The sequence below is a fragment of the Haliaeetus albicilla genome, chromosome 27 (genome assembly GCF_947461875.1).
Source record: "Haliaeetus albicilla chromosome 27, bHalAlb1.1, whole genome shotgun sequence".
Taxonomy (NCBI): Eukaryota; Metazoa; Chordata; class Aves; order Accipitriformes; family Accipitridae; genus Haliaeetus; species Haliaeetus albicilla.
In genome coordinates, this window is record NC_091509.1 from 21,171,115 (window position 1) to 21,196,454 (window position 25,340).

At 39.9% G+C, this 25,340-nt stretch overlaps 3 protein-coding genes across 7 annotated transcripts in view; 2 read left to right on the forward strand and 1 right to left on the reverse strand.

Annotated features, from left to right (window-relative positions):
* Positions 1–297: 297 nt before the first annotated feature.
* Positions 298–3,791, forward strand: GDF9 (growth differentiation factor 9). Its single transcript, XM_009923149.2, has 2 exons — positions 298–727; positions 2,647–3,791. The coding sequence occupies exons 1-2, from the start codon at positions 298–300 to the stop codon at positions 3,597–3,599; spliced, it is 1,383 nt and encodes a 460-aa protein (XP_009921451.2). The 3' UTR covers positions 3,600–3,791.
* Positions 3,792–5,849: 2,058 nt separating this feature from the next.
* On the forward strand, positions 5,850–6,518 carry UQCRQ (ubiquinol-cytochrome c reductase complex III subunit VII). Its single transcript, XM_009918124.2, has 2 exons — positions 5,850–6,091; positions 6,302–6,518. The coding sequence occupies exons 1-2, from the start codon at positions 5,938–5,940 to the stop codon at positions 6,394–6,396; spliced, it is 249 nt and encodes an 82-aa protein (XP_009916426.1). The 5' UTR covers positions 5,850–5,937; the 3' UTR covers positions 6,397–6,518.
* Positions 6,519–13,258: 6,740 nt separating this feature from the next.
* The window catches only part of AFF4 (ALF transcription elongation factor 4), a 55,950-nt gene continuing 43,868 nt past the window's right edge, over positions 13,259–25,340 (reverse strand). For 3 of the 5 annotated variants that reach the window (XM_069772829.1, XM_069772830.1, XM_069772828.1), the window contains 8 exons: positions 24,884–24,981; positions 23,080–23,143; positions 22,793–22,929; positions 22,329–22,400; positions 21,521–21,614; positions 20,312–20,355; positions 19,225–19,448; positions 13,259–18,632 (listed from right to left, as the gene is read on the reverse strand). In XM_069772829.1, coding sequence (XP_069628930.1) covers positions 18,514–18,632; positions 19,225–19,448; positions 20,312–20,355; positions 21,521–21,614; positions 22,329–22,400; positions 22,793–22,929; positions 23,080–23,143; positions 24,884–24,981 — 852 coding nt within the window. In that variant the 3' untranslated portion in view covers positions 13,259–18,513. The remainder of the gene's footprint in view (positions 18,633–19,224; positions 19,449–20,311; positions 20,356–21,520; positions 21,615–22,328; positions 22,401–22,792; positions 22,930–23,079; positions 23,144–24,883; positions 24,982–25,340) is intronic. The other 2 variants (XM_069772831.1, XM_069772827.1) reach the window with 1 other exon arrangement.

A 25,340-nucleotide genomic window follows, 5' to 3' on the forward strand; every position in this document is an offset into this window, starting at 1 on the left:
GCTCCCTCTGGAGGCTGGCACTCACTCTTGTTTTGTAATTTACCGTGTGAAAAAGGTTAACTCTCAGAATAAGAGGGGTTTTTTTATAATATGCTTTAATGGGCAAAGGCTCTAGCCTAAATGCAAACAAGCATGTGGTTTCAGTAGCCAGCTGCAGATCTTTCTCTTTGGTTTCTGATCAGAAGGAAACCTCCCTCCCATTCCACAGCTGCAACATATAAAAGGGATTGGGCTCAGGCACTCTTTTTCCTTGAATATTTTAGAGGAGGCATTTTTTTGGCTGCAACCCTAAAAAGCATGGAGAGTACTTGGAGAATTTGTGTTTGTTTCTATTGCTGTCTTCATTGGCTTTCTTCTAGCATCCAGTGCTCCCCTCGTTCCAGGGGTCGTGTAGTCTCTGACAAGACCTCTGGGTTATCGGTAGCCCCTGAGGACAACGCCAGTGAGCTACATCTGTTGTCGCAGCTGCCAAAAGGCATGAGACGTGGATATGCCCTCCTGCCTCCCCTTCTCAAGGTGCTGTCTGACCGGGGACACCAGAACTGGGAAAGCGAGGCCCCCAGGCTACAGCCAGGGTCCAGAGCTCTTCAGTACATGAAGAGGCTATATAAGATGTCTGCTACCAAGGAGGGAATCCCAAAGGCTAATAAAAGCCACCTCTATAACACTGTACGACTTTTCACTCCGTGTTCTGAATGCAAGCACCACCACAGGGACCTAATGAAAGGTAGGTGTGAGGTGACCTGAGTTGCAAAGGTTAAAGGGGGGCTTTCTGTGTGTTCTGTGATTGCAGCATAATATAAAAATATCTTATTTCTTTAGAGTTGTTGCTATTTTAATCCAGATGGCTCTTTTCTTAAACTGTAGGAGTGTTTCATAACCTACTTCTTGAATGGCTTAGACATAGACTTCTCCACAGTTTGGGAAATGCCACACAAATGGTACTACGATCAAGATGATAGTGATGTTTCAGGCTGACTCATCTTACTATGAGTCACAGAAAACTCTACAATCAGTTCTAAGTAAAGTAAGAAAAGTGGACAAAATGGTTAGGCATAATGGGTATCACGTTTCCTTCTGCTGCCCATCTTGGTCTGGCTTTTTTCAAGGCCACAGAAACTTAGCACTGTAATAAGACTTGTAACAAACTGCCAGAATCTCATTGCAAGATGACTTTTCTCCTTGCCTTGTACAGTTGCTAGGGAAGAATCACAACCCAAATGTGTGAATATCCTGAAGGGAAGAGCAGAACTACTTGTAAATTGGGCTCAGGACTGAAAAACTAGGATGGCTGGGCACATTGTAACTTACTGTGGTTTCACAGTTTTCTTAATGGGCTGGTCCCAGCAACAGCAGCTAGAAATCCTTGGCCTTTAGTTCTAATTCTGTGATAGCTGACAAGTGATCCAAGCTCTCTTGACTTGGATTTTTTTACTTAGACAGATAACCTTAAAGACAAACATCATACCTGTGCACAGTAACAGCACTTTGAGACTGAGGTTCAGTTAAGAAGCATTCACTATGGAAAAATAAAATAAAAATAAATCAATGTTTATGACTAAAATTTCCTGGCATAGTATAATCTATGGATTCATAAATATACTAACAATTAACAGTTAAACTTGTGATTATATGTCCTAAATGTAGTAATAATTAAGTAGCAGACTGAATCTGAACCAACTTCCTACAATTATTGAGGTTATTCAAATTCATGATTTTAGAAAAAAATCATTAATACAGGAAATATATGTCTATCAAGGTCTATAGAGCCCTCATATGATTTCTTATTATTTGGCCTATGTAAGTTTGAAGAGATCGTTTAACGCACTTGTGTGGTCAAAAATGAAAAATTTCTAATTACAGAAAAAATACAGTGGCGAGTAGTAGAAAAAGCAATATATTAAACATAGGCTATGTCCACATCTGGAAAACAGGCCAGGAAATGTGTTCATCAATCCCAAAATAAGATGGAAATTGGAGCAAATTCAAAGAATGCCAGAAAATTCTTAACATCGGGGAAAAGATAAGAGTATTTTATCTTACAGTAGGGGTGAATGGGACAGGAGTGTGTGTTCAGAATAACTTGGAAGCTCTGGTTCTGCTTCATAAAAGCAAAGTGACTCCCATGAAAGAATGATAATTTTTTTAAAGTAGTGCTAATAAATTTCTGTCTTGTTATTACTCAGACTTGCTGGCAGCTGCTGGTCAAGAGATTTAAATAGGAAAAAATATATGAGTAGGAAGAATAACTGGAGTTAATGCTAAAAAGCTCTGAAAGCATTCACTTTAAAACTTTAGCTATTTAATTTCGTGGCTTGTATAATTGGGAGCATCTAGTTCCTGTTTCCCCATATAAACACTGAAAAGACAACTGCTAACTTCCTCCTGTACTATTTTTTTTTAATGAAATGAATCCTAATACCTCTTAAAATCATGGGTTTTCTTGGTTTTGCTGTCATTTCTTAACTCTTAAATCTTATGTCCCTGACTGAAGTAGAAATTCCATATAATAAAAGTAAGGGAGGGCATCTAAATTGGTTTCTTCTGCTGCTGAATTATTTCTACTTCTCCACTACACGATAGTATTCATGTCTAGGTGGAAAATTAAGATGCACTAACTTGACAAGATTTTGTTTCCCTTCTCAGGAGATGTTCACTTGGTGGATTTACTCTTCAACCTGGATCGTGTTACTGCTCTAGAGCACTTACTCAAGTCTGTCTTGCTCTATTCCTTTGACACATCAGTTCCCATTTCTTCTTCCATTACATGCATGTGCCATTTATCTGTTAAGGAGCATGATTCTTCTAGCCAAGTGTGTCCCAGCCTCTCGCACTCTATACCTTTTAGCCTGCAATTTGAAGTTAGAAAACGCAAGTGGGTTGAGATTGATGTGACTTCTTTTCTCCAGCCTCTAATTGCTACTAACAGGAGGAATATTCATATGGCTGTGAATGTCACTTGTTTGATGGGTGATCCACAACAGAACACTAAACTGGAAAATGCAATTAATATGGCACTGGTTCCCCCTTCTCTTCTTCTTTATCTGAATGATACCAGTGAGCAAGCTTATCACAGGTGGAACTCACTTAGACACAGAAGGAAAAACCCAGTGTGGCCCAGGCAAAGGAACAGTCCGCTTGTTGATCCTACGGGTGGCAAAGGAAAAGAGAATTCACAAGGTAAAAGGGCCTCTCGACAGCGAAGAGCTGAGAATCTTAAAGAAGCACCAGCAACTCCACCTCATAATTTGAGCAAATATATAAAACAATTTCTGCTCCCTCAAAATGAGTGTGAGCTTCACAACTTCCGTCTAAGTTTTAGCCAACTAAAATGGGACAAATGGATAATAGCACCACACAGGTACAGCCCTCAGTATTGTAAAGGTGACTGCCCAAGGGTTGTTGGGCATCGTTACGGCTCTCCGGTACACACAATGGTACAGAACATAATATATGAGAAACTGGACTCCTCTGTTCCAAAGCCCTCCTGTGTTCCTGCTGAATACAGCCCACTGAGTGTCTTAACCATAGAGCCCGATGGCTCCATAGTCTACAAAGAGTATGAAGATATGATAGCTACCAAGTGCACTTGTCGGTAGTGGGTGAACCCTAATCGATTTTAATCTGGCTTTGGATATTTCTGCATCCTCAAAGTATCTGTAGCTATAAACAAATGAATAGTATTTGTGTAATTCTAATAGCTCTGTAAAAACGGTTAGGATTTAGCATGGAGTTAGCAGAAGGTGTTTACATCATAGCACTTATTTTTGTAGCCACTCAGCCTTTCTAGAATGTGAAATTAAATGTAAATAATATCTTTTTATTGGAATAATTTTGCATTTAAAATGTGGAAAAGGTTTTGACTACCAGATGTCTATTTTAAGAGGTTTTGTTATAGATTTAAAAAAAGAAATAAATGTCTATCATGCACACCACTTACACCCAGTGCCTGCTAGTCTTCCTCTATATAAAGAGATCTTGTGTGACATCTGCAGCAAGTGTCTAGGAAGAAAGTCTTTAATGTTAAAATTACTTTCTCAGTTTTTCATTCTTTTTCCCTACTATGTTTCCAGTTTCCCCAAGCAAGAAGTCAACTCTTCTCACTGTTCTGTAAAAAGTTACAAGGTTGTTTCTTGCTTTTCTTCTGTTGCACTCTTTGGGTTTTCTCAACAATGGGCGGTAAGAATTTAAGGACAGCTGTGTGGTAACTTGTGAAAATTTAAATCACTGAGCTATTTGAGTAAGAACCAGCACCAGCTTACTGGTGAGTTGTTAAAAACAGAAAGACTTGATCTAGTTCAAGAACAAACCATAAGCTGTTCATGGGGTGAGGGCACAGGATAGCTACATGTGGAACCACGCTGCCACTTGCTTCTGAATTGCAAAGAAATGTGCAATGCTGTCAGTTTAAGGGGGGGGGGCAAGGCTTTTAGAAGCCTATTAAATTAATTGATTTAAATGCTGTTGAACTGGTTTAGTAGTCTGAAAAGGTGGGGCTATAGCCTTGTTTCCTCTCACAATAAAATTATAGTGTCTTAATTCTATATGCTTTCAAAAGATTTTTAATACAATTGATTTATTTTCTCTTAGACTTTTCTAGTTTTAAGAACTTTGTCAAAAATGCTGGTTTTGGGCTGGGGACCCAAGCTAAGAGGTCTTTAGATGGGGCTCACACACAAAACTCCAGCTTTGGTGGGATTTTAGTTTTGGTTTTTTTTGAATAGAAGTCTGTGGAGCAGCACTGTCTTCTCAAAGCTCATTAAGAATAGCCTTTAAAATGATGATTTGCTAATGCATTGATACGTAAGTGCCTTAACTTTCCACAATAAGCCACCTAACCAGACCCTAACCTTAGATCATGACCTGTGGAATTCTACAGGGCTTGGCCTGGGGCTGGGAATTCAGCCAGGTGGGGGAAGGATTGAACTGGAGAGGACTGTGTCTGGTTTTATGTTACCCTGACAAAGGTCTACCTCATCCCTGTGAACTAGTCGATGTCGGTGTGATGCTTCTCCAGATCTGAAGCACTCTGTGGAGGTGCAATACGATCTGGCTAACAGTCATATAGCTTCTATCAAAATGAAGTTCCTAACTGAAGACTGCATTAGCCTGGAACTGTTGAACTAAAAATAGCACTCACTTTGGCTCTAATTGAAGGTTCGTTTGAAATAAATACCAAAAGCTCAAGGCAGATATCTTGATGTCAAACAAACAAAAAAATCCCAGCCCACAGTCGACGCTGCATTTGATTGGGTTAATTCAAATTGCCTAATACAGCATCGCCCCTGCTAATGCCTTTCAAACAGCAGGAATTCAGCTTCACCGAGCTGCCAAGGAGGAAAGTAAAATTAATTCTTTCTGTGACACAAATGGAAAAGCCTATTTAAGACAAAATGTCTAAGTCAAGCTAAAGAAACTGCGTTTTGGGGTCAGCTACACGCAGCTTCGGGAATACGTTACCGGATTAAAGGTTGCGACCGCATTCTCCAGGGCGGGTTTATGCTGCTACACCATTTTTAGTCTGCAGGGATAATTATTCTAATAATAGTAATATTCAAGACCTCTTGCTGTTGACGTAGGAAACCACAAAAAGGCGGCCTCTTCTCTGACGACCAGCTCGTCTTTGGATTTTGAAGCGCTCCCCTGAGGCGGGTGTCCCCCTTAAACAACGCGGTACCGACTCGCCGTTGAAAATCCCCCCCACACCCCCCGGGCTCAGAGGAAATTTCAGCAGGATTAAATTCTTACGGTTGTGATATATAAACTGTGATTTTATAGGGACAGCGGCCGGCGGCCATAAACCTCGCTGAGGGGGTGAGGGGAGAGACTGAGGGAACTGCCACCGCCCGCTCCCCCGGAAGCGGAAGCGGCATCTCCGATGCCGCTTCCGCTTCCGGGGGAGCGGGCGGCGGCAGCCAGGGTGAAGAAGGTGACACCATGGGCCTTCACTTCGGGAACCTGGCGCGGGTTCGCCATGTCATCACCTACAGCCTCTCGCCCTTCGAGCAGCGCGCCTTCCCCAACGTCTTCTCCCACGGGCTGCCCAACATCTGGCGGCGTTTCAGCTCCCAGGTCTTCAAGGTGGTGCCCCGTGAGTACGGTGGGAGATGGCTCAGGGAGAGGTCTTTGAGGGATCGAGGCCCCCTTTTTTTCTTTTTTTACCTTCTCGGCATTATTTTGGGGACGGGGGAGGCGTCCGTGTAGCGGCGGCTTTGCGTGAGGCTGTTTTGTCACGGGAGCGCGGTGGTTCTGTGCTGTGCTTATTGCAGCGTGACTTGTGAGTGTCCCCTTTGCTTTCCAGCCTTTGTGGGAGCCTATCTCCTGTACTCCTGGGGAATGCAAGAGTTTGAGAGACTGAAGAGGAAGAACCCTGCTGACTATGAAAATGACCAGTAACTGAGTTAATAAGGAGACTGTTACCTCGCTGTATTATCAACTCCGTGTTGCTAAGCTTGCTTGCGTGACTAGAGGGGTATTGAGAGGGAGATGAGTCTAATAAACTTTAACTTTGCCCCATGCCTTTGTGTGAAATCTGTGTCTTGAGATGTTTAAGGTGAGTAGCATCACATCTCTGTCTGGCTCACGCTGTAAAGGGAGATGATCAGGCTAAAGTTCTGTGCACTCAAACTCTTTTATATGACAGCATTTCCAGCCTTTTTTGACTCCTGTTTCTGTGAAACATTTCTCAGTATAACTAGTGTAGCAAAGGCTGCCTTCAGCTGGAGATGATCCGAAATAACAGCTCATTGCTCTCTTTATCTTTCCATCACTGGCCACTGCTTTTTCCTTTAACCTTGATATCTGTGAAAAACAAATAGGCCACCTGATTTGATATTGACAAAAACTGCATGAGCTGGCTGACAGCTCGGATCGAACGTGGACTTTGACCCTCTGTGCAGAGGCTCGCTCTCCCCAAGTTGCCCTGTGCAGAGGACAAGGGGCAACGGGGACAAGCTGCACTGGGAGAGGTTTCATCTCGATGCAAGAAAGCAATTTTTTACTGTGAGAACAATTGATCGCTGGAACAACCTCCCCAGAGACATGGTGGAGCCCCTGTTGCCACAGGTTTTCAGGTGGCAGATAACCTCATCTGGGCTCCCTTCCCACGAATGGCTGGACCAGATGATCTTTTGAGGTCCCTTCTAACCTGGGCTGTTCTATGATTCTGTGATACTAATTACCTAGTTACTGTATTTATTAACGTTAATCAGATGATTAACTGCAATTCTGATATCTGATTAGTGTTAACAGGCTGGATTAGAAGCTGCTTCTTGGAAACCACCGGGAGAAACAAGACTATTTAATACCTGAAGATGATTTAAAATCAAATGGTAGTAGTAAAGTTACTTGAGTATGTGACAAAGAAATTCACCCTGTGGCTCTGAGCATATAAAAAAGCTTCACTGTTGAAAGTCCAGAACATCTGGCTCTTCCTTCATCCCTCTTTTTCCTTTCAGTCTTGAGCTGACTGTCTCAAGCTCATGCACCATGCAAAGCAACACGTTTATCTCCCTGTCATGCTATTCTTGTAGCCGGTCCTGAGAGTTTATCTTATCCACAGGCCATGAGCGTCATTTCCCTGCGTTAGGGACTTGGTGTGCTCAAAGCTGGGCTGTCTGGAAGATAAAGATGCTCAGTCTCTTGGGGGGCATGCAATTTTTATAGCTGAATGCCTTATTCTTTTGGGGCTCTTAACATAATGTTTAAAAAGCACATAAGACTAAGCTCCATCTTAGGGCTGTTCCTACTGCTCTTGTGTTTACTCCAAGCAGTCCGAGGTCAGCATAAACAGGAGTAATACAAGTCACCCAGTGCTGCAAGTTGTGCCAAAAATACTCTGTGCTTAAATTTAACTCTGCATTTCAGTTTGTTGGTATTTTCTAGGCAGCTTAAGCAAGCAGGGAACAACAAACTGGCTACTACGATTGTGAGAGCTGGCAAAGACATCTCAAGCAGCCCACAGCAGCTGAAGGGTAGCCTAAATGATAGCATGTGTGAACTTTTATGTTCGTAGCTTCAGCAAATGCTAGTTTTTCAATGCATTTCATCTCGCCTACTCTGCTGAAGGTGAGCAGCTCATCTCGGTCTCTCTCACAAGGTCCCTGCCCCCATTCAGACAGCTGAACTGCCTCTGAACCAGCTGCTAGACTACTGTAAACAACGTGGCACCTTCACCTCAGCCGGTGACCCGTTACCCAAGGCACCGCAGCCCAGCGACTGCTCGGGCAGCGGCTCAGCCCCGCTGCAATGTCAGCAGCGAGTCAGGAGGCAGGCTGGGCCTCCTCACCCTTTGCTCCACCAAGCCCTGCCGAGCCGCCCTCCGGCTCCCATGCCCCTGCGCTCACCCAGACCGCTGGGCAGGGAGCTGGATGCAGAGACTGCTACCAGCAGGGATACAGCTCCTGCTGGCATTTGGGAGTTCGGCCGGTGGGTATTTCAGAATCTGAACAAGGTGCTTGAAATTTTGTCAGTCATTTTTCAGTTCTCCCTTTCCTAAACATTGGAAGTGGCAACAGAGCAACATTTCGTGTCTTTTTTTGTTATGTTGCATTGTTCTAACCTGCCTCTTTGCTGTGGCTTTTTACTGGCATGCTGGACTTGCGTATGTGGAAACAATCGGTTCAATTTTTTTCTTTCTTCCCCAGTTTCCTGCACAGAGTAAATAGATTGCTGCCTGAAAGGGATATGCTGACGCTGTTAGTAACCCAGGACACACAGCAATTTTGACATATCGTCACAAAGTACTAGTCTTAACCTAGCCGAGAAACTGTGACTTACAGAGGGCACTGCTGTCAGAGTTGAAAGAGCTGTCATTTCAAATCCTGTGCTCCACAGATGAAGTCAAGACTACTGCTGCCGCCTCTTGTTTTCCTTTCTCTGTTCTATACTAGTGCCTAGTGGAAATAGCAGAAATTAGAACTCTGGTGCATGTAAAGAAAGGACTTCATGGGAAAAACAATTGAGAAATTCACAGCCAAATGTAAAAGAAACTTCTAAGTCCAGCTATTTGATGTGCCATCATTTACTGTCCCCTTTCCTTCCCTACATAAGACACAGGAAGGTGAAATAATGAAGGGTTTCGATTCCTCCTCCCAGGGAAGCAAGACGAACAGGGCAGAGGAAAGAGTGTACAAAGAACCCTAGGAAAGGAACAAATTTTCCAGTAGTGGTTGTACACCAATACACTAGGAAGGGTTTTTGTTTAATCCCAGTGAAGTGTGGGCTAAGGGGTAATCATATGTAGACAGGAACCTGACAACATGGCATTATCTTAATCTGAGTAACTTGCCTTCCACGCTGGCACTTCTGCCTCCTTATTAAACAATCACAGAACATGGTAAGCCATTACATCCAGATTTGTGTTTACAATTTAGCTAAAACATACTTAATTGTTTTATACAGCATCTTTCTACTTGAAGTGACTTAAAACATAGTGTGCTCCAAAACCTACACATACCAATTTATTCATGTCAAGTATTCTCTTTATTTGACTCTGCGATCATCAAAAATCTTGTACCTGACAGAGATGGTGTACATGGGACAGATGTGGGAGCCAGATGCACAAGATCTCACAGATGAGGAGGAGCAGCGAGTACCAGCAAGGTCCATTTACAGACTGGTAATCTTAGACATACACTTCTCCCACTTGTCCCAATGTTCGTAAACAGAGGATTATAGAGAAGATGAGAGGTAATAGCTCTTCTTAAACATTCTTTTCTCTAGGCTGTTGCAATCTCATTTCACAATGGAAAAATTAAGATTCGTCTTGATTACAAACTGCCCATCCACATCAATGGGAGTCGTCTGCACCATTGTGAGTGCGCTGTAAGGTACAGAGGCAGACTGTAGCAGAGATGGCTCATCTAAAGAAACCATAGTCTTGCCACATGGAGCAACTCAGCTCCAGAAAACCCTTGCAGCAGTCTCTTCAACTTTTGGGATTTGCTATCTAGAGATTATTGTCTTTAACTATACATTAGGGTCCCTGGAAAAAGAGGTCTATTATTTATCATGCATAAAATAACTTTTTACATTCCAAAACCCATCTGAAAAGTCTTACATCTGCTTTTTGAGTACTGTGTGCGTGGAAAGGAAGGTTAAGTAACTTCCTCATGATTCTTTCATGTACCAAGAGTGAGAAGCAGAATCAAAAGCACGATTCTCTGCTCCAAATAAGCTTGGTAAGACAATACTTACCCCCAGCTCACAAACTCAAAGCTGAACACCCTGTGAATGTCACAGAAGTTAAATAAGGTTGTGGCTTTTGATCTTTACCATAATACTTTGGGCCAGCCACCCTTTTGCTTGCAAATACACCATGGAGTTCTGGTAACACGTTAGGTAGGTTTTAAAAAAAAGGAAGAGTTGGTGCAACCGGTAAGCTGACCAGACAAAGTACAAGTGGAAGGAGAGTCAATCATTAGCCAGCCAGACAGGCCTTGAACCAGATCACTTCAGCAGATGCTAACTTAGTAATTCCCTCTTGCTCCGAAACGAACTTTGTTCCTGTGATGACTGACAGCTGATGAAATGATAAGAGAATGAAGTCTATAAAAATCTAGCTGAAGCTTGGGAAGTTCTATTTGGGGCTCTTCCTACCTCCTCCCCCCAAGGCTGGTCCTACAGTCAGTGTGACAGCTCGTACTGTGAAGATGCACTGTTGGAAGGTGATGGCAGTCTTTCTGCTCTGCTCACTGCTGCTCAGCCAGGTAAACAGAGATAACTATTTAAAGTGCTAATTGAAATGGTCTGGTAGTTAATAAAAACTGTTATGATCTATGTGAATAAGAGCAATGGGCAGGAGTTGGAGGTGACAGCAGAGCTCTTTTAGAGGGTTCAACATCATAAAAAAGTAGAGTAACAGCCTAGTGAATACGGGGTTACTCCAAGACATGACTTGGCAAGTAATTCTGCCTCCCCTCCCAAGACAACTGAAAAACAGTTAATTTTTATAGTTCTTACTTCTTTGGGGTTAGGATACAAGCAATTATACTTTAACAGAGCATGCTATGATCTCAAAACGAGAAAGATTTCAAGTTCTTCACTTAATTTTAAGACTATTGACCTCAGCATCAGAATGACCAACCGCTTACAGCTGCTGCATGTTCTGACAGTCGTGCTACAACTGTTTCAGGCACACTGCGCTTCCTTGCACCAACAACAGCCCCAGCTAACAAGACAGAGGCGGATGACACCTTTCTGGAGAGGAGTCTCACTAAGACCCATTGGAGCCTCGTGCAGGGATAATAGTGAATGCATTACAATGCTGTGCAGGTAACTAATCCTGATCAATGTTCAGGCTCAGCGACTCTTAATATTATATGATGTAAAGGAAGTTCCCACTTATTCTCACCCAAACGAGATATGGAATTAATTCTGTGCATAAAAAAAAAAGATACCAGGAATACGGATGGGGCAATAGACTTAGACATCTTTTGTAAGCAATGCAAACAGAGCAGAGTCCAAGTACCCTTGATTACAAGCCTTAGACCTTTCATCGCAACCCCAAATAACCTGTCTTTTCAAAAAAGAACATAGGATTCTAGACAGCTTTTAGATAATCACTTAGACACCTTAAAATCAATCCTTCTTAAAGCCAATACTGTTCACTTTAAAGCGCATATTATTTAAAAGCAGTGTCTTACCCTAAATTAATCAATTTAAGGTGACTACTTAAGCTCATAGTTTAAAAGACAACTAAAATATCAAAAGCCATTTAGTTCTCATGAACACTAGACATAAACAAATTGTCCAACTACATACAATTAAACTGATTAGTTAAAATAACTACTTAGTGACTGAAAGCTGATTTTGTGTGGCACCTACTGTACACATACCAGAAAGCAGAGACAGGGTAGAATATATCCACTCTCTACTCTACGTAAATATAATAGGACCTGGTAGTCGGCCCGCTATTTTGCATGCATTTGAAATGCATCATTTGGTTCTACTGATTAACACAGGTGAACTCTAACAGCAGCTACAGGAAGATATAGACAGAAAGGGATTTCATTTGTGTGTAATTTCTACACTGCAGCCAGACCACACAGCCCTGGCTAACATGCATTTTGTAGTTATTATGTAAAGCAAAGAACACAAAATGAATCGAGGTGAACTGAATAAGAAGGTGAATACAATGTGCATGGCTACATGAGCTGAATACAAGCACTGCTGTACAGCTGGGTAAGAGGAACGCTGCTAAGGATGTATCTGAGGATGTATGTCTGAGCCCTACGCAGCTGGCAGTCCGAGCCGTCAGTGCCTGATGATGTTTTGTTTTCCAGGAAGAACCGCTGTTTCCTCAGAACAGCCTCAGAGTGACCTGTCACGATGAAGAACGCCCATCACTGTTACTGCTAACAATGCTCCGCTCTACTTGTGAAATATTTATTGACTGTTCAAAAGCTAGGACAGTGAATCGAGCAATAAGTATATTTAACATTTCTGTCATATGAACTGATAAAAAAGGACTTTAAACAACTTGAGAGCATTTCCTAACCAAGGCTGTACCTCTGCAGCACACGCTTCAGGATGACTCTCTGGCCAAGCTCAGTAAAAGGACTCTGCATCTCGTGTTCGTTTTGGTTTTTTGTAATGGTTCTTTTTTTTTTTTTTTTTTTAAAGGTGTGAATTAAAAATTTATATTCAGCAAACCACCTTGGTTTTTGCTCAATACCTTGGTTTTCCTTGTATCCTGTGAGCAAAGTGTATGATGAGTGCACAGCTGGCATTTCGGAGTGCTTATTTCAAACTGGACTTTAGACATTTATCCTTCAACCTGGGAAGTGCATAAAGTAGATCATGCTTCCATCTCATTTCAGTCTCAACAGCTGAACTCTTACCAGTACTTCAGATAAAGGCCTGTTAGAAAGAGGGAGCAAACAAACCGATAATACTGATAGCATTTTCAGTATCCCAAATATATCCAGTGATAACTGGAAGGAAAAGTATTTACTTTTAATTACTTCTAATCAAATTTACTTAAATAAATGTCCTAGACTGACTTCTGCCACTGAAGTATCTACTATTTTAAAATAAATTGATCAAAACCCAATTTTGACCTGCTGTGTGTTAACTCGGAGGGCCGAAAGAAACAAAGCCACTTTTGATTAGACAAATATCAACAAGTCTGGGACACAAATACTGAATGCGATTTTCCTTTTGTTATGCATAGAGCACTAGGATCAAAACAGAAAACTCTGCTTAAAAATGCAATACCAGGGAGGAGAAAGCCCATGCAACAGATACGAGCACAGTGTTTTTGAAGTTTAATACAGAAAATCTATTTGATATTTATTAAACTTAGTTTCTCCAGTTACAGTTTTGCATTGTACAAAGCATTTTAATGACACAGTAGTTAAAAAGATCTTTACAAATTGAAATGTGATACCCTTTTCTCCAAATATTTTAATTGCCATAAATTTGTTTAAAAATACACATTAAACGCATGTTTCAGACACTAAACTTTCTATAATCTCAATACCACAAAATACATAGAATATACTATACAGATGTGGAAAAAATCTAGTTAGTATATAATACTTTGCTCACCATTAACAGCTTTATTACGTGAAATGCACATACTGACTTAGAAATCCTAATTTTGAGCCCCAAAGTACCCTTTGAAATTTCAAATGTATTGCAACAAATAAAATCACAGTTTGTTTTTTTTTTTTAGGTTTTGGTTGAAGACAGATGCCTAAATATTTTGATAGAAACAAAATGTAACACATGGACTTGTCATGTACAAAGCATAAAACAGAGACATCCCATTATAGTTACTAACAGTACCTTTCTGTATGATTAATAAGGGCTTCATTTATAAGTGACAGGTTAAAAGTTACCTTCCCCCACCCACGAGCCCTCCCCCAAAAGAAAAACCCTTCTTCACCAAATAATAATTTCAAATAAGATAAAGGATTTTTAATAAATATATAAGCACTTTATCCTCCATATACAAAATTTCTTAAAACAATTTAAAAGGGGGACCAGATACAAATGTCAGGAACTGTGCTTGCAAAAGTCATGCCTGGTCCTTAGAGTTGAGTTTTCAGATGTATAATGCCAATGCAGCCAAAAACAAACGCTGCAGAAGTACTGTGCACCCAACTACATCAACGATTAGGGTTGCATATAAAAACTGAAGACAGGGAACACTGCACTCCAATTTGCCGGTATCAGCTCTGTTAGCACGTGTGGAGAGTTACACCAGGAATGGATACACTTCCATTAAGCTTCCAGATGAAATTAAAACAGGTGAAGCGTTTACATGAAGATAGCCTACATAAACTCTATGCTGTGCCACAGCATTTCAAATTGCTCCGTATAGCGTATTCGACCGAAACTCAGCTGAGTATTGGCAGAGAGCAGAGAGCCAACGCTGTCCGAAAGGCTGACCGCGCACAGACCAGAGCTGCTGCTCTGCCACACGCATACTGGGAGAAGAATTTATTGACTGTACAGCTGACCCTTCCCTCCCTGCCTCTCCCCGCCCCAACACTGCTGTTTTCACATGGCATCATGGCAGCAGAGACCAATTCCTCGAAAAGTAATGGAGTTGGACATACATCACGGTTCCCTGATTGTTTGAGTTTACGTAACTTTCCCACTTAGGAAATTTGTCTCCTGGAATAGGTCTGGATTTGTCTGAGTTGGCTAGCAAAAGCTTTGGCTACTCTTTATACTTAAAGATGTCTAGCATTAACTTTGTTGCCTGGAAACTCAGGGTTTTCCGTAACACTGATTCATCAGATGGGAGTAATTTAAACCCCGACCAAAGTATTTGTCAGAAATCTAAGAATTTGGAAGCTGTTTACTCCCCAATGGGTAATTCAAACTTGACTTGCTCAGGCCCTTTTGTATCTGCCTTAATATAAACACTGCAGTGACAGCAAATATCTGTTGGGTAAATGAAATATTAAATACAGCAAAGGTAGTCTCTCTTTCCAGTAGTTTGCCATTTTGGCAAACGACATAATTATCTGCCTACGGCTTTATTTTACTTGCCCCAGGCAAGTGCTACATTATTTCCATAAAGTACTGACTCTCTGTATGTTGGGGCCATTCATAAATACATTTCAGGGCATTTTTTTGTTATCACAGCAATCAAGCCTCAGCAATCTAAAGGAATATACATTGCACTCCTGTATAATATGCAATATTTATCACCAATAAGATGGTGATTCAGCACTCAATAAATAATATATCAATATAGTCAGTTGCACCATAATCTAAAAACAAGTATAACATATACTTTGGACAGACTGAGTTCATATATATATACATATATATTAAAAGACACATACAATACAAATTGCATACTGCCATCAAAAGCCACGGAGAGCCATCCATATGCTCTGCTTTATGGCTAATAATTTCAAATCAAAATAAAAGTCTCGGGCTGTTTTACTCTGGTGTCCTGAAGATTTGTTTATAATTACAAATGGTTGCACCTTATCACCTAGGAACCTGCAAGTTTGACAGCAAATTCAAATAGTATTGATATCTGAGCAAGCCTAGTCTGATTAAGCCATTTTTAAGATTCACCAACTGGGACCGCGTTCAGTGAGGGAATTAAAATTACAGCATTGATACGTATTTAATATATGATCATCTGGGGAATCATTTAGGAAGCCAGGAGTTAGGGATTCCCTCGTCGTTAGTCACTAGTGTGACGTGCAATAGTACTGAAGTGGCGTGCATTTCCACTGCTGTTGTGTAGAGGTACGAAAGGACAGGTTTAGACCGTTCGCCTGCATTTTGACAGAGGGATGGAAGCCTATTACGTACTTGCATTTTTTTTTTTAAGCTATGAAATCTGACAAAGTACATAACTCTTGGAAACAATGGTAAATCTCAAATTAAGATATGCTTTTGGAATTGCGAAGTTTAAATTTATCTGTTTGAAATAGCCACAGATGCATAAGGCATTTCTTGTCAATTAACAAGACCACTGCGTATCTCCCGTACAGACAGAAGACCTGGGACAGCACTCTAGAGGATATTTGACTACGAAGTATACTGTTTAGGTGGGACACTTTCAACCAGTTCAGGTCCACATTTTGACACGATGTAAAAAGTCTTCTGGTCATTTGAAGACAATTTTTTAAGATCCACTGATCTAGTGATAAGCGATACATTTTTAAGAGACCAATTTAGCGTGACACCAAAAGGTATTTGTGGGACTCTAGTTAAGGAAAAAAAATTCCCAGAGATGAGACCATTCCTGCTAACAGTAATGGTAACTGTGCACAAAGGAGCAAGCCAAAAAACAGCCATGCTGGCTAGTGCAGCACTACACAAAAAATAAACTATGAATGCAACTTCTACGAAGGTATTTTTTATATAGCGTCAAAAGTGTGCTAGGCACTTTAGAGTATTAAAGGAAAAATAGTTGACAGTGTCCCATTAACCAAGATGCGGAGTTTGAGGGTACAGAGTTCTGTCTCGAACAGCAAACACTAACAGAAACGTGACCTTTGCACAGTGATTCAATAAAAAGGATGCTCCAACAGACCTGAAGAGTAAATTCAGCTATCATGGAAAAGTCACAGGTCTGTTAACCATGTATCAATTCGTACGTAGCAAAGCTTTTCTGGAAGTACAAAACACGCTGGAACGCAAAGGAAGCTCTACGAATATGCAGCTACCTTTTAGTAGGTTACTAATTTGCAAAACTTCTAAACTCTTAAAGCCCATAGGACATACTGCAGTACTAAGTAGCGTAGAATTCTATTCCTTCTCTTGAGGTTGCCGTGATTTTGGCACTTAACTACAACTACACAAAAAATTTAGTGCAATAATTTTCCTGAACATGCATGTTCATATCTGGTACAGAATAAAGGGTTAAGTGGGAGAGAAAACAAAGCAGCATTCCACAACCTCACTCCAAAGGATTCAGAGTTTGACTCTTCAAAAGGAGACCACCGCAATGAGAAGTCAGTTTGTGTGACGGACACTAGTACTTTTAAAAAGGAAATGGAATTTTACCAAAGTACTGCAGAAGACCACTGCATACAGTATACCTGGTCCTGCTGTAAAACATCTTGTAAACAGTTCATAAAATCTTCATCTAAAAGTAAGGCATAAGGCACACCAGACATGTTAGGGGCACTAAGCAATACTGAAAGCAGTAGCATTTTAAACCTTTTACTCAGACAAGCACCTTACATGGAAAGGTACTTTGGTTTACACTTTTTGAGAGCAGTCAATTGCAACTCCACGAACCACTTCTGTTGCACCAAGTCGCTCCCTTGCAAGTGAATATTATGCTCCATCAAACATTAATGGGACCTTCATTAACACGGGGTAAATACAAGTTTTAAATCCATTCTGCATCAAAACAGTCAATTTCCCTGTAATAGCAGGTGTGCTCCCACCCCACGATGGCTGTTGCACTGTCATCCTGTAGTGTCCATTACCTATCAGACCCTAAAAGGAAAAAAAATGGACCTCGATTTCTACTTAAGATTACTGGTTTCTCAGTCAATGGAAAAGATGCAAATGACAGTTCTGGTAGGAATTTAACTATTGTTGGTTTTTTAACCACAAAGTTCACTGATTTTCTAAGTATCAAAAAATGACAAGCACAGAAACAAAACGTATTTTAAATGAAGAGATGCAAAAAAGCACAAGATTGTCCTTTTCAGAAACCCTTCCTGTATGCATCGCACCTATCAGACTGAAGTTCATTCCTACACCATTACTTCAATATTACATTAAATGCAAATTACTGTAATGTTTTGTGATTGTTATAGTGTTAATTGATGTTTTGAAACTGCCTTGTAAACAATCCAAGTCAGATCCAGCTAAATACTTTTCCATATAAATTTCTTTATAATTCATTTAAATGAAGTATCTTAATACGTAGAAGAATATCTGGAACTTTTCTATTTAGTACAAATTCTGCAATAATAAATCTGTAGTTGTCATTTATTAGTTGACTCATAGGCATTAGGCATGAAAAGTATGGTGTCCCTACACGTTAGAACCTATCAATCCTAGTTCCTTTTACAGGCTCTACCACCACAAGACATTACAGAGTAACAAAGCTCACAAAGTACTTAAATAAAGTGTCTATGTTTAATTTCTCCTAAGTACTCGAAAGGGTAAATTTAGGGAAGAAATAGCTAAAACTGCCCAAAACTGGGCTTTTCAAAATTAAAATTAAAAAATTAAAATAAATAGGATTTAAACTGACTATTTATGTATTATGACTGGAATTCCAATGATCTATCCAGGACAGATCAGCAAAACTTTATAATGTAGCAAATTTTAAAATATTTAAATAACTTAAAATGGGAATACTGAAGAAGTCCATTAACCAGATGATTTGGGGTTAAAACACAAAACACAAATGAGGATGGGAGACATGTGAAAGCATTCCTTGCTCTTAGTGTCAACTAAGCAATGTGTTATGGCAGTCTTCCTTATTGACATGACACAGTGTTGTGGAGATAAATCAGAGGCAGCGAGAAAAATGTGTTCGATTTTCCATTCCTTCAGTTCAAAATATCACTTGGCATCCAGGCGCAACCAATGTAATCCCTGACGGGTGTAACGCACTAGGTCTGTCATGATGCTTGAATTAAAAATCAGAGGGCCCATAACTTTATCCAGTTCAGCAAAGAACTCTAAAACAACAGAAACACAAGTTAAACTATGCACGTATTTTTAAATGGGAAATATTACACCCAACCCTCCCATCCTTTCAGCATGGATCTTTTAGATTAAGATAGAGAGGAGTCATGAGAGATGGCTGAATGACGGAAGAATAAAAATAAAGGAAAAAGGTCCTTTCTAATCAATTTCTTTACTCTTTTGCAGAAGACTGGCTGATAAGAATAATTAGAGTATGGTTAAACTATTGTAAAACTTCCTTGGCCTCCCCCCTCAAATGTGTATTTCACTTAGGTATTTCAGAAACGGAAATGTACCAAGTTCCTCTTCCTACACCAAACATTTTACAGGAAATGCAACAAATATTTTTTTTTTTTAAACACATAGCTGGTAGGAAACATTACATCTCCAACAATACCTTGACAACCAAGACAACCAGCTTGGGTATCACTGTAATCGAAGGTGTAACTTTCCACCTTACTTTTGCAGAGGACCTGGTTAAGCATCCTGCGCACCATTAACTGCAACTCCAAAAGTCAAAGCCTGTAAGTGTTTCAGCACACTCTGGTACATCCGATGTTATAATCCACCTGTGCCAGCCCTTACCTTTCTGTTCTTTAGACAGCTGTTCGGCTTGGTCCCAAATTTCAGTGGCATAGAGGAAGTTGGACGTAACTTGGACGTAGCTGGCTGCCATCTGATGGATCCTCTGGGGAATCGTCACCGAAGACCCGCTCCCTGAAGGGTTGGCTGCCCCGGAAGAGTAATTTCCTGAATTCCCTGGAGACAGCTTTGGAGAGACTGGAGACGGCATACCGACAGGCTTGCTGCTTATCCAAAGAAAAATATTAAACTGTAAAATGCATACATATATGTACTTCAGGCACATCATGCTGTAAGATGCCCTCTAAGACCTCTCTTCCCACACCTCAGGGTGCGAGGTGCTAAAGCACTCCCACTTTACACATCAAGAAGTCAGGATTTGCCCTTCAACAAATGAAATGCACAAGCTGGTAACAACTGCTGAGCATCCTCCAGTTCTTAACATTTTAGCTTCACGGCCAAAACTTAACCACCAAACCTCATCATCTTTTAACTCAATAAAATCTTAAATTCATTGTTTAAATAAATTGAACCTTAAAGAATAATAATTAAAACATTTCAACTACATGGTAACTATACTGCCGTAATATTACACTTTCAGATAACACGATGCACATCTGAAATGCCCTCCTAAAACTCACAGAGTAATCTATCAAAGGTCTATTGTTAAGTTTTAAAGAATAGAAGTAAATTGCTATACTATGGAACAGACAATCCTGAAGTACTTGTAACCTTCTGGGCTTGCAGCACTAATAAAGCTATTGTTTTGAGGGGAAAAGCATTAAATAAAACAACAAAACTCACTGAGATAGGCGACTTGTGTGTTAGTGACACATTGACCCTTTTTTTTTTTTTTTGCAACAAGGAGTTGCTTGACAAACTCTCTGCAGAGCACTATCACAGGCAGCAGTCTTCCAAACCTTTTATGAGAATAATTATGCAAACGTCTGAATCAAAATCTACACCCTTAGAACAACCACCCCAACACTTTAAAGAGTGAAAAGCTACTCTTTGAGCACCCCAGGCACACAGTTTATGTAGAAAACTAGTTAGAAGTTGAGAAATACAGGTAACAGCTTTTACTACTTACCTTCCCATACCAGGTGATGGTGCTTGAGAATTATTATAGGAATTCTGTTTGAGGAAAAATAAATTTGTCACATGATTTATGTTCATACTTTAACTAGTTATACTTTATCTGGTTATTTAATTGGTTATTTTTGACCAAATTAATTTTTGTAGTTTTTCTTTTAAGCAATAACCAACATTCTGAATAATATCAAAGTAAATTCAAATTTGGGAAAATATCCTTTTTTACTGATGATTAAGTCACGAATTAAGGGATTATTTTAGTAACACAAAGAAGGCCACTAAATATATATATATGATTGGAATAGTCCTCTGTTCTAATCATTATATCCCATTGCCTCTTACGAGAACGTTTTGGTTTCTTCAGCCCATTAATAGGAAGAAATCTGTTATTACTAGCATTGAACAATTAAAGATGTCTCAAAAAAACAGAGAAGTCAGGCATGTGATGAGCCTGTTTCCTCTTAGTATTGATAGCTGGAAGTTTCAGAGAAACCCAGTGACATTAGCTACATACCCCCAAGTGTTCCTTTGAAAATCTCAGTTTGGATTAAGGCCTGACTAACATTACAGAAGTAACATAACTGTTTTTCTCATCTGCAACATCTTGATTCAGATAAATTCATTCAAAGGACATCTCTCAATCTCCTTTCCCTGACAGCACTTTTAAATCAGTTCCACAGGAATTTAGATGAATTCACTGGGAGGGGTGAATTAAAAACAAATATCTAACAGACCACTGCAAACAACAAAAATTCAGAAAGACCAATTTGGTTTTGAATTAGAAGTTGGCTCTGGCGCCAGCTTTTGCGAAGGCTGAATAGCTGCAGCCCATGTAATACACCCATAGATCCTGAATTCCCTTAAGCTTAAACATGAAAGTGAAGTTTCAGATTGTTATATCTGCAGCAAGAAAAAACATTTTTAAATTCTCCTTGAAGCCTACTAAATTTATTAAAGAAGACAAAAGCTCAATCAAATTATTAATAGAGAGCTTATCATGCTAGGACCAGTAGGGTTATGACAGCCATGCTGTGTCTTCCCAGTTTTAAACTACTGAACTTTAAAATACTTTCAAGGTCCAGCTCTGAATAGGGTATATTCCAAGTTCACATGTAGCAGTCTGAGAATTGGATTCAGGAATTTTAAGTGATGTAGAGCTTTAATTTGATTAGGTTTTAATATTTTAATAAAATACATATGCAATTACCTTCAGATGTTCAGTCAGAGTTTTAGAATATTTCAATGCACTTTCCTTTTTCAGTTTGAAAAGCCTTAGGTATAGTAGAGATTGGCACCGAAGACTGACCAAAGACAGAATAACAAAACATTTACAGTTAAAGTCAAGTTTATCACAACTGACTGAAGTTCAAAAAACTAGCAGCTGTGTCTTTAAAGCTTTCTCTGCCAACTCTCAAGTTGTAACTCAACTAAAAAATCCATAAGCACCTTTAAATTCTCAAGGAAATAAAAATAGCTCTGTGTGCCTTAAGCTGAAACTATAATTTTCAGTGATCTGGCTAATATAATCCAGTTCTCAACTTAGAAGACAACACTAAGTTACTTCCTAGACAAGGAGTTCATTTATTTTTTGCTTGTGTCAGGACATACTGAGTGTAATGCATTCTGCCACGGCCTCCCCTTTCTTTTCCACTTGACACCAATTGATTCTGGTCCTCTACACCTGCTGCAGCCATTTCATTAATCTAAGAGGCTAGTGACAATTCTTTACAGCCAGTCCAAATTTTGACTTATCACTGGGTGTGTACATAGGAAGGACTCCCATCCCTTCTGCTGTTACTCCTTAATATTTCAAGGACTTGGCCCTTGTTGTCAACATCCCCTCTGCCCCAATTTCCAGTAATCAGATACACAGCATTAATCTTCATGTACAGCCAAGTGGAAAACTCATATATTTGGTTCAGAAACACCTGAGAACTCAGTGTAGTACAGCATTTCATGTAGATAAAACATTTGAAATTAATCAGTGCATTGTAGTAAGTTCAGAATACACATACCAAAGCACTGCTAGCCTTTTATCTGCAGCCGTAGCATCCGGTGCCAAGTAATTCTTCAGTTTCATAGTGTATCTACAAAGACATCAAGGAAACAACAAAATAAAGACTACAGTATCATTTATCAATTGCAAAACACTACCTTTCTTATGAATTTCTAGTTTCAACTGTCTTCACCATTTCAGGAACCTCTCTCAGACCCTAAACAAAATGCTGGCTAGGTAGTAATTTTGCTTCTCATGTGTTACACGTTGTAGAGAGACTCCAAGAACCTTAGCAGAAAGGATCTCAACCTTCACGAAACCACTTTAAGTCTCAGCAACTGGAACTGGTAAGCGATCCAGTTTTATTAGAGAACGATAAAAGTTTTCAAAAGCTGGCGGCAAAACTTTAGTAAATCTAGAAGCTCCGATTTCCAGACCTCTTTCCCACCCACTTGACTTTTGTATATGCTTTGCAATGCTTACTTGATTAATTCCACAGTTTCTGAATACATAGGGAACGGGGACTTGGATTCCTGAGCATTTTTCTCCAATGCATTCCCACACTCAATGAACGACACTACAGCATCTAGGTAGTACACAGCCTTCTCAAACCTGTCAGACTGAGGAGATTGGAAAAAAACTTTTAAGGACAAAAAACAGAGAGGAAGTACAAGAAAGCTCCAGTACAGAAGGGCAGCAAAATGGCAAAGGCAGTAAACAAACCCCAGTACAATGTGCAAACATTGGATAAGTACTGGAGATTTACTTACCAATGCATCTGCATTATGTTTTAACTTCTTTGCTTCTTGTAAATAATGATCAGCTGAGTAAGTCCTGCAACAGAGGACACAAATTTATGGACTCAGCCCCATCCACATTGCATTTCCTTTTTTGACTGAAGTTCTTAATGTTGCTAAATTTCCTATCTTTTCTGTCTAAATCAAGTTACAGGAGCTACACACTATGATAAAACTGTTTAAAAAGTTGTGAAAACAGTTAACCAGTATGATTAGTTGCAGTATGATAAAATTGTTAAAAGTAGTTTAAATTTCGTTCTCTAGTTTCAGGTAATTCAAAACAGTATTTCAAGCAAATTGGAAGTACACATGACTTGGTTAAATTTATTGCATTTGATAGCCAAGCAAACCAAACGCTTGACTGACAACAGGAGCAGGGGAAAGAAAAAACTACAAAATTTGAGAACAAATTAATCCAGCACCTCCAGGACTGGCATTACTGAGGGTGTGAAATGGTTAAAAACTATGATAATAATACAAAATAAATCAAGATGCATTCAGGTGTTAATTGCTTTTGCTTAGCCACCCAAGACAATCAATGCTAAATTACTTTCACAACTAGATGAGAAGGTAATCATAAAAGTGTAATTATACATTTCAATATATTAACATATTACCTATGAGTTGATTACAGTTTGAAATAAATTCTCCCATCCATCCTATCTTACTTGTCTAAGAATTAAAGGTATCTGAAATCAACATTTTTAACTGTCCACTTACAGGAAATTGATGTCATTACAAAGCAACAGTTAATATTAAAAAGATTATATACCTACAAAATTAGTTCAATCAGTTCTAGGCCCAAGAAATCCTAAAATGTATCTATCATAACCATAAGGTTATAGCACGTCACCATTCCAAAGCAAAATGACTGTTCCTTGGAGGGTGCTCTCATTATGTCTTCCTATACTTCAATACACATTCAGATTTTTTTTTTTTTATCTTATCTCAATTTCTTGGCCCTGTTTTGTCTTGGAATAATTACAAAATCCCCACAAACTATTTTGTCCTAAATGATTGATAGCTTACTCTAATCATCAAATTCCCTCAGCTTTCTTTTTTTTTGTTTAAGGAATAACTATCAGGAGAAAAACACTAACCAGCTCGCTTGCCCACTTCCGAGTATTTCTTAACCAGGAAGCTACTTTTACGTTTAGTAGAAACATAATTTTATCTGTGAAGTGAATTTAAAGAACAACAAAGAGAAATGCTTTAAGAGCAAGCGTTGTGCTGAGATTTGAATTGGTACAAGTGAAACCTCAAGTCTGCACAAGACGGTAAAATACTGGTTTTATTTTCTTCTCAAGATACTTTCTCTGACCCCACAGGATTAAAGCCCAATCCTGCTCTTATGGATCCGGAATTTCAAAAAACGATGGCTCCTCTTTACTATCAATGACCACAATCTCCTGACTGTTGAGAAGAGAACAGGCAGATAGGTAGTGGCAGTGTCCTGCTAAGGTGAAAAGGCCCCATCAGCACTTAAAAACGGAACAACCTGAGCTATTTAAGTCTACTGCGTGGGCTTTTTATGCTCGGCAGGAATGCACAGGGCAGGCTACAGTTCCCCCTCAAGGACTGCGCTGCCTGCCAAGTAAATGGCAGAGGGAGCAGTCAGACAAGCACACCGCTGCAGGAACAAAGCGCAGCTCTCCAGAGTGTGAGCTTGGCTTAACAGCTTCTGTGAAGCAAAACGACAACTCTGCTCCGCAGGGAGCTGGCTACACTCCGAGATTCACAGCCCCACAAAGGGAAAGGCACCTTTTGCGGTTCTTACCTATCATCAAAAACAAGTTTTGCTCTTCTTGACTTTGAACTTTCCGTAGACTGAGCAGATGCAGGAGGGCAGTTTGAGGAATTGTTCAGAATCTTTTCCTGAAAGGAAAATTGTTGCCAAATAATAAATTTAAAGAACAGTTAAATCTCCTCCGGCCTTCAAGAAAAGCATTTGTTGTATAAATTTCCTCCATGACTTCACACTTTATATGCAATAAGGTCAGTTTTGCAGCTGCTTTAGCTGCCATTCACAACAGACAGTAACACAGCTTCATGAGGCTTTCACCTAATGCCAGCACAGAGGTACACATAGAGGCTGTAATCAAGCTCCTCACTAATGCACCAGGAGATCCCCATTAGAGGAAGTAATGCAGCCAAGGCTTTCTAGACACACCCGGGTCCAGGAAATCCCTCCCTGAATCTCCCATGTCACTGTTTCTAAGTCCTGTTTTTCCACT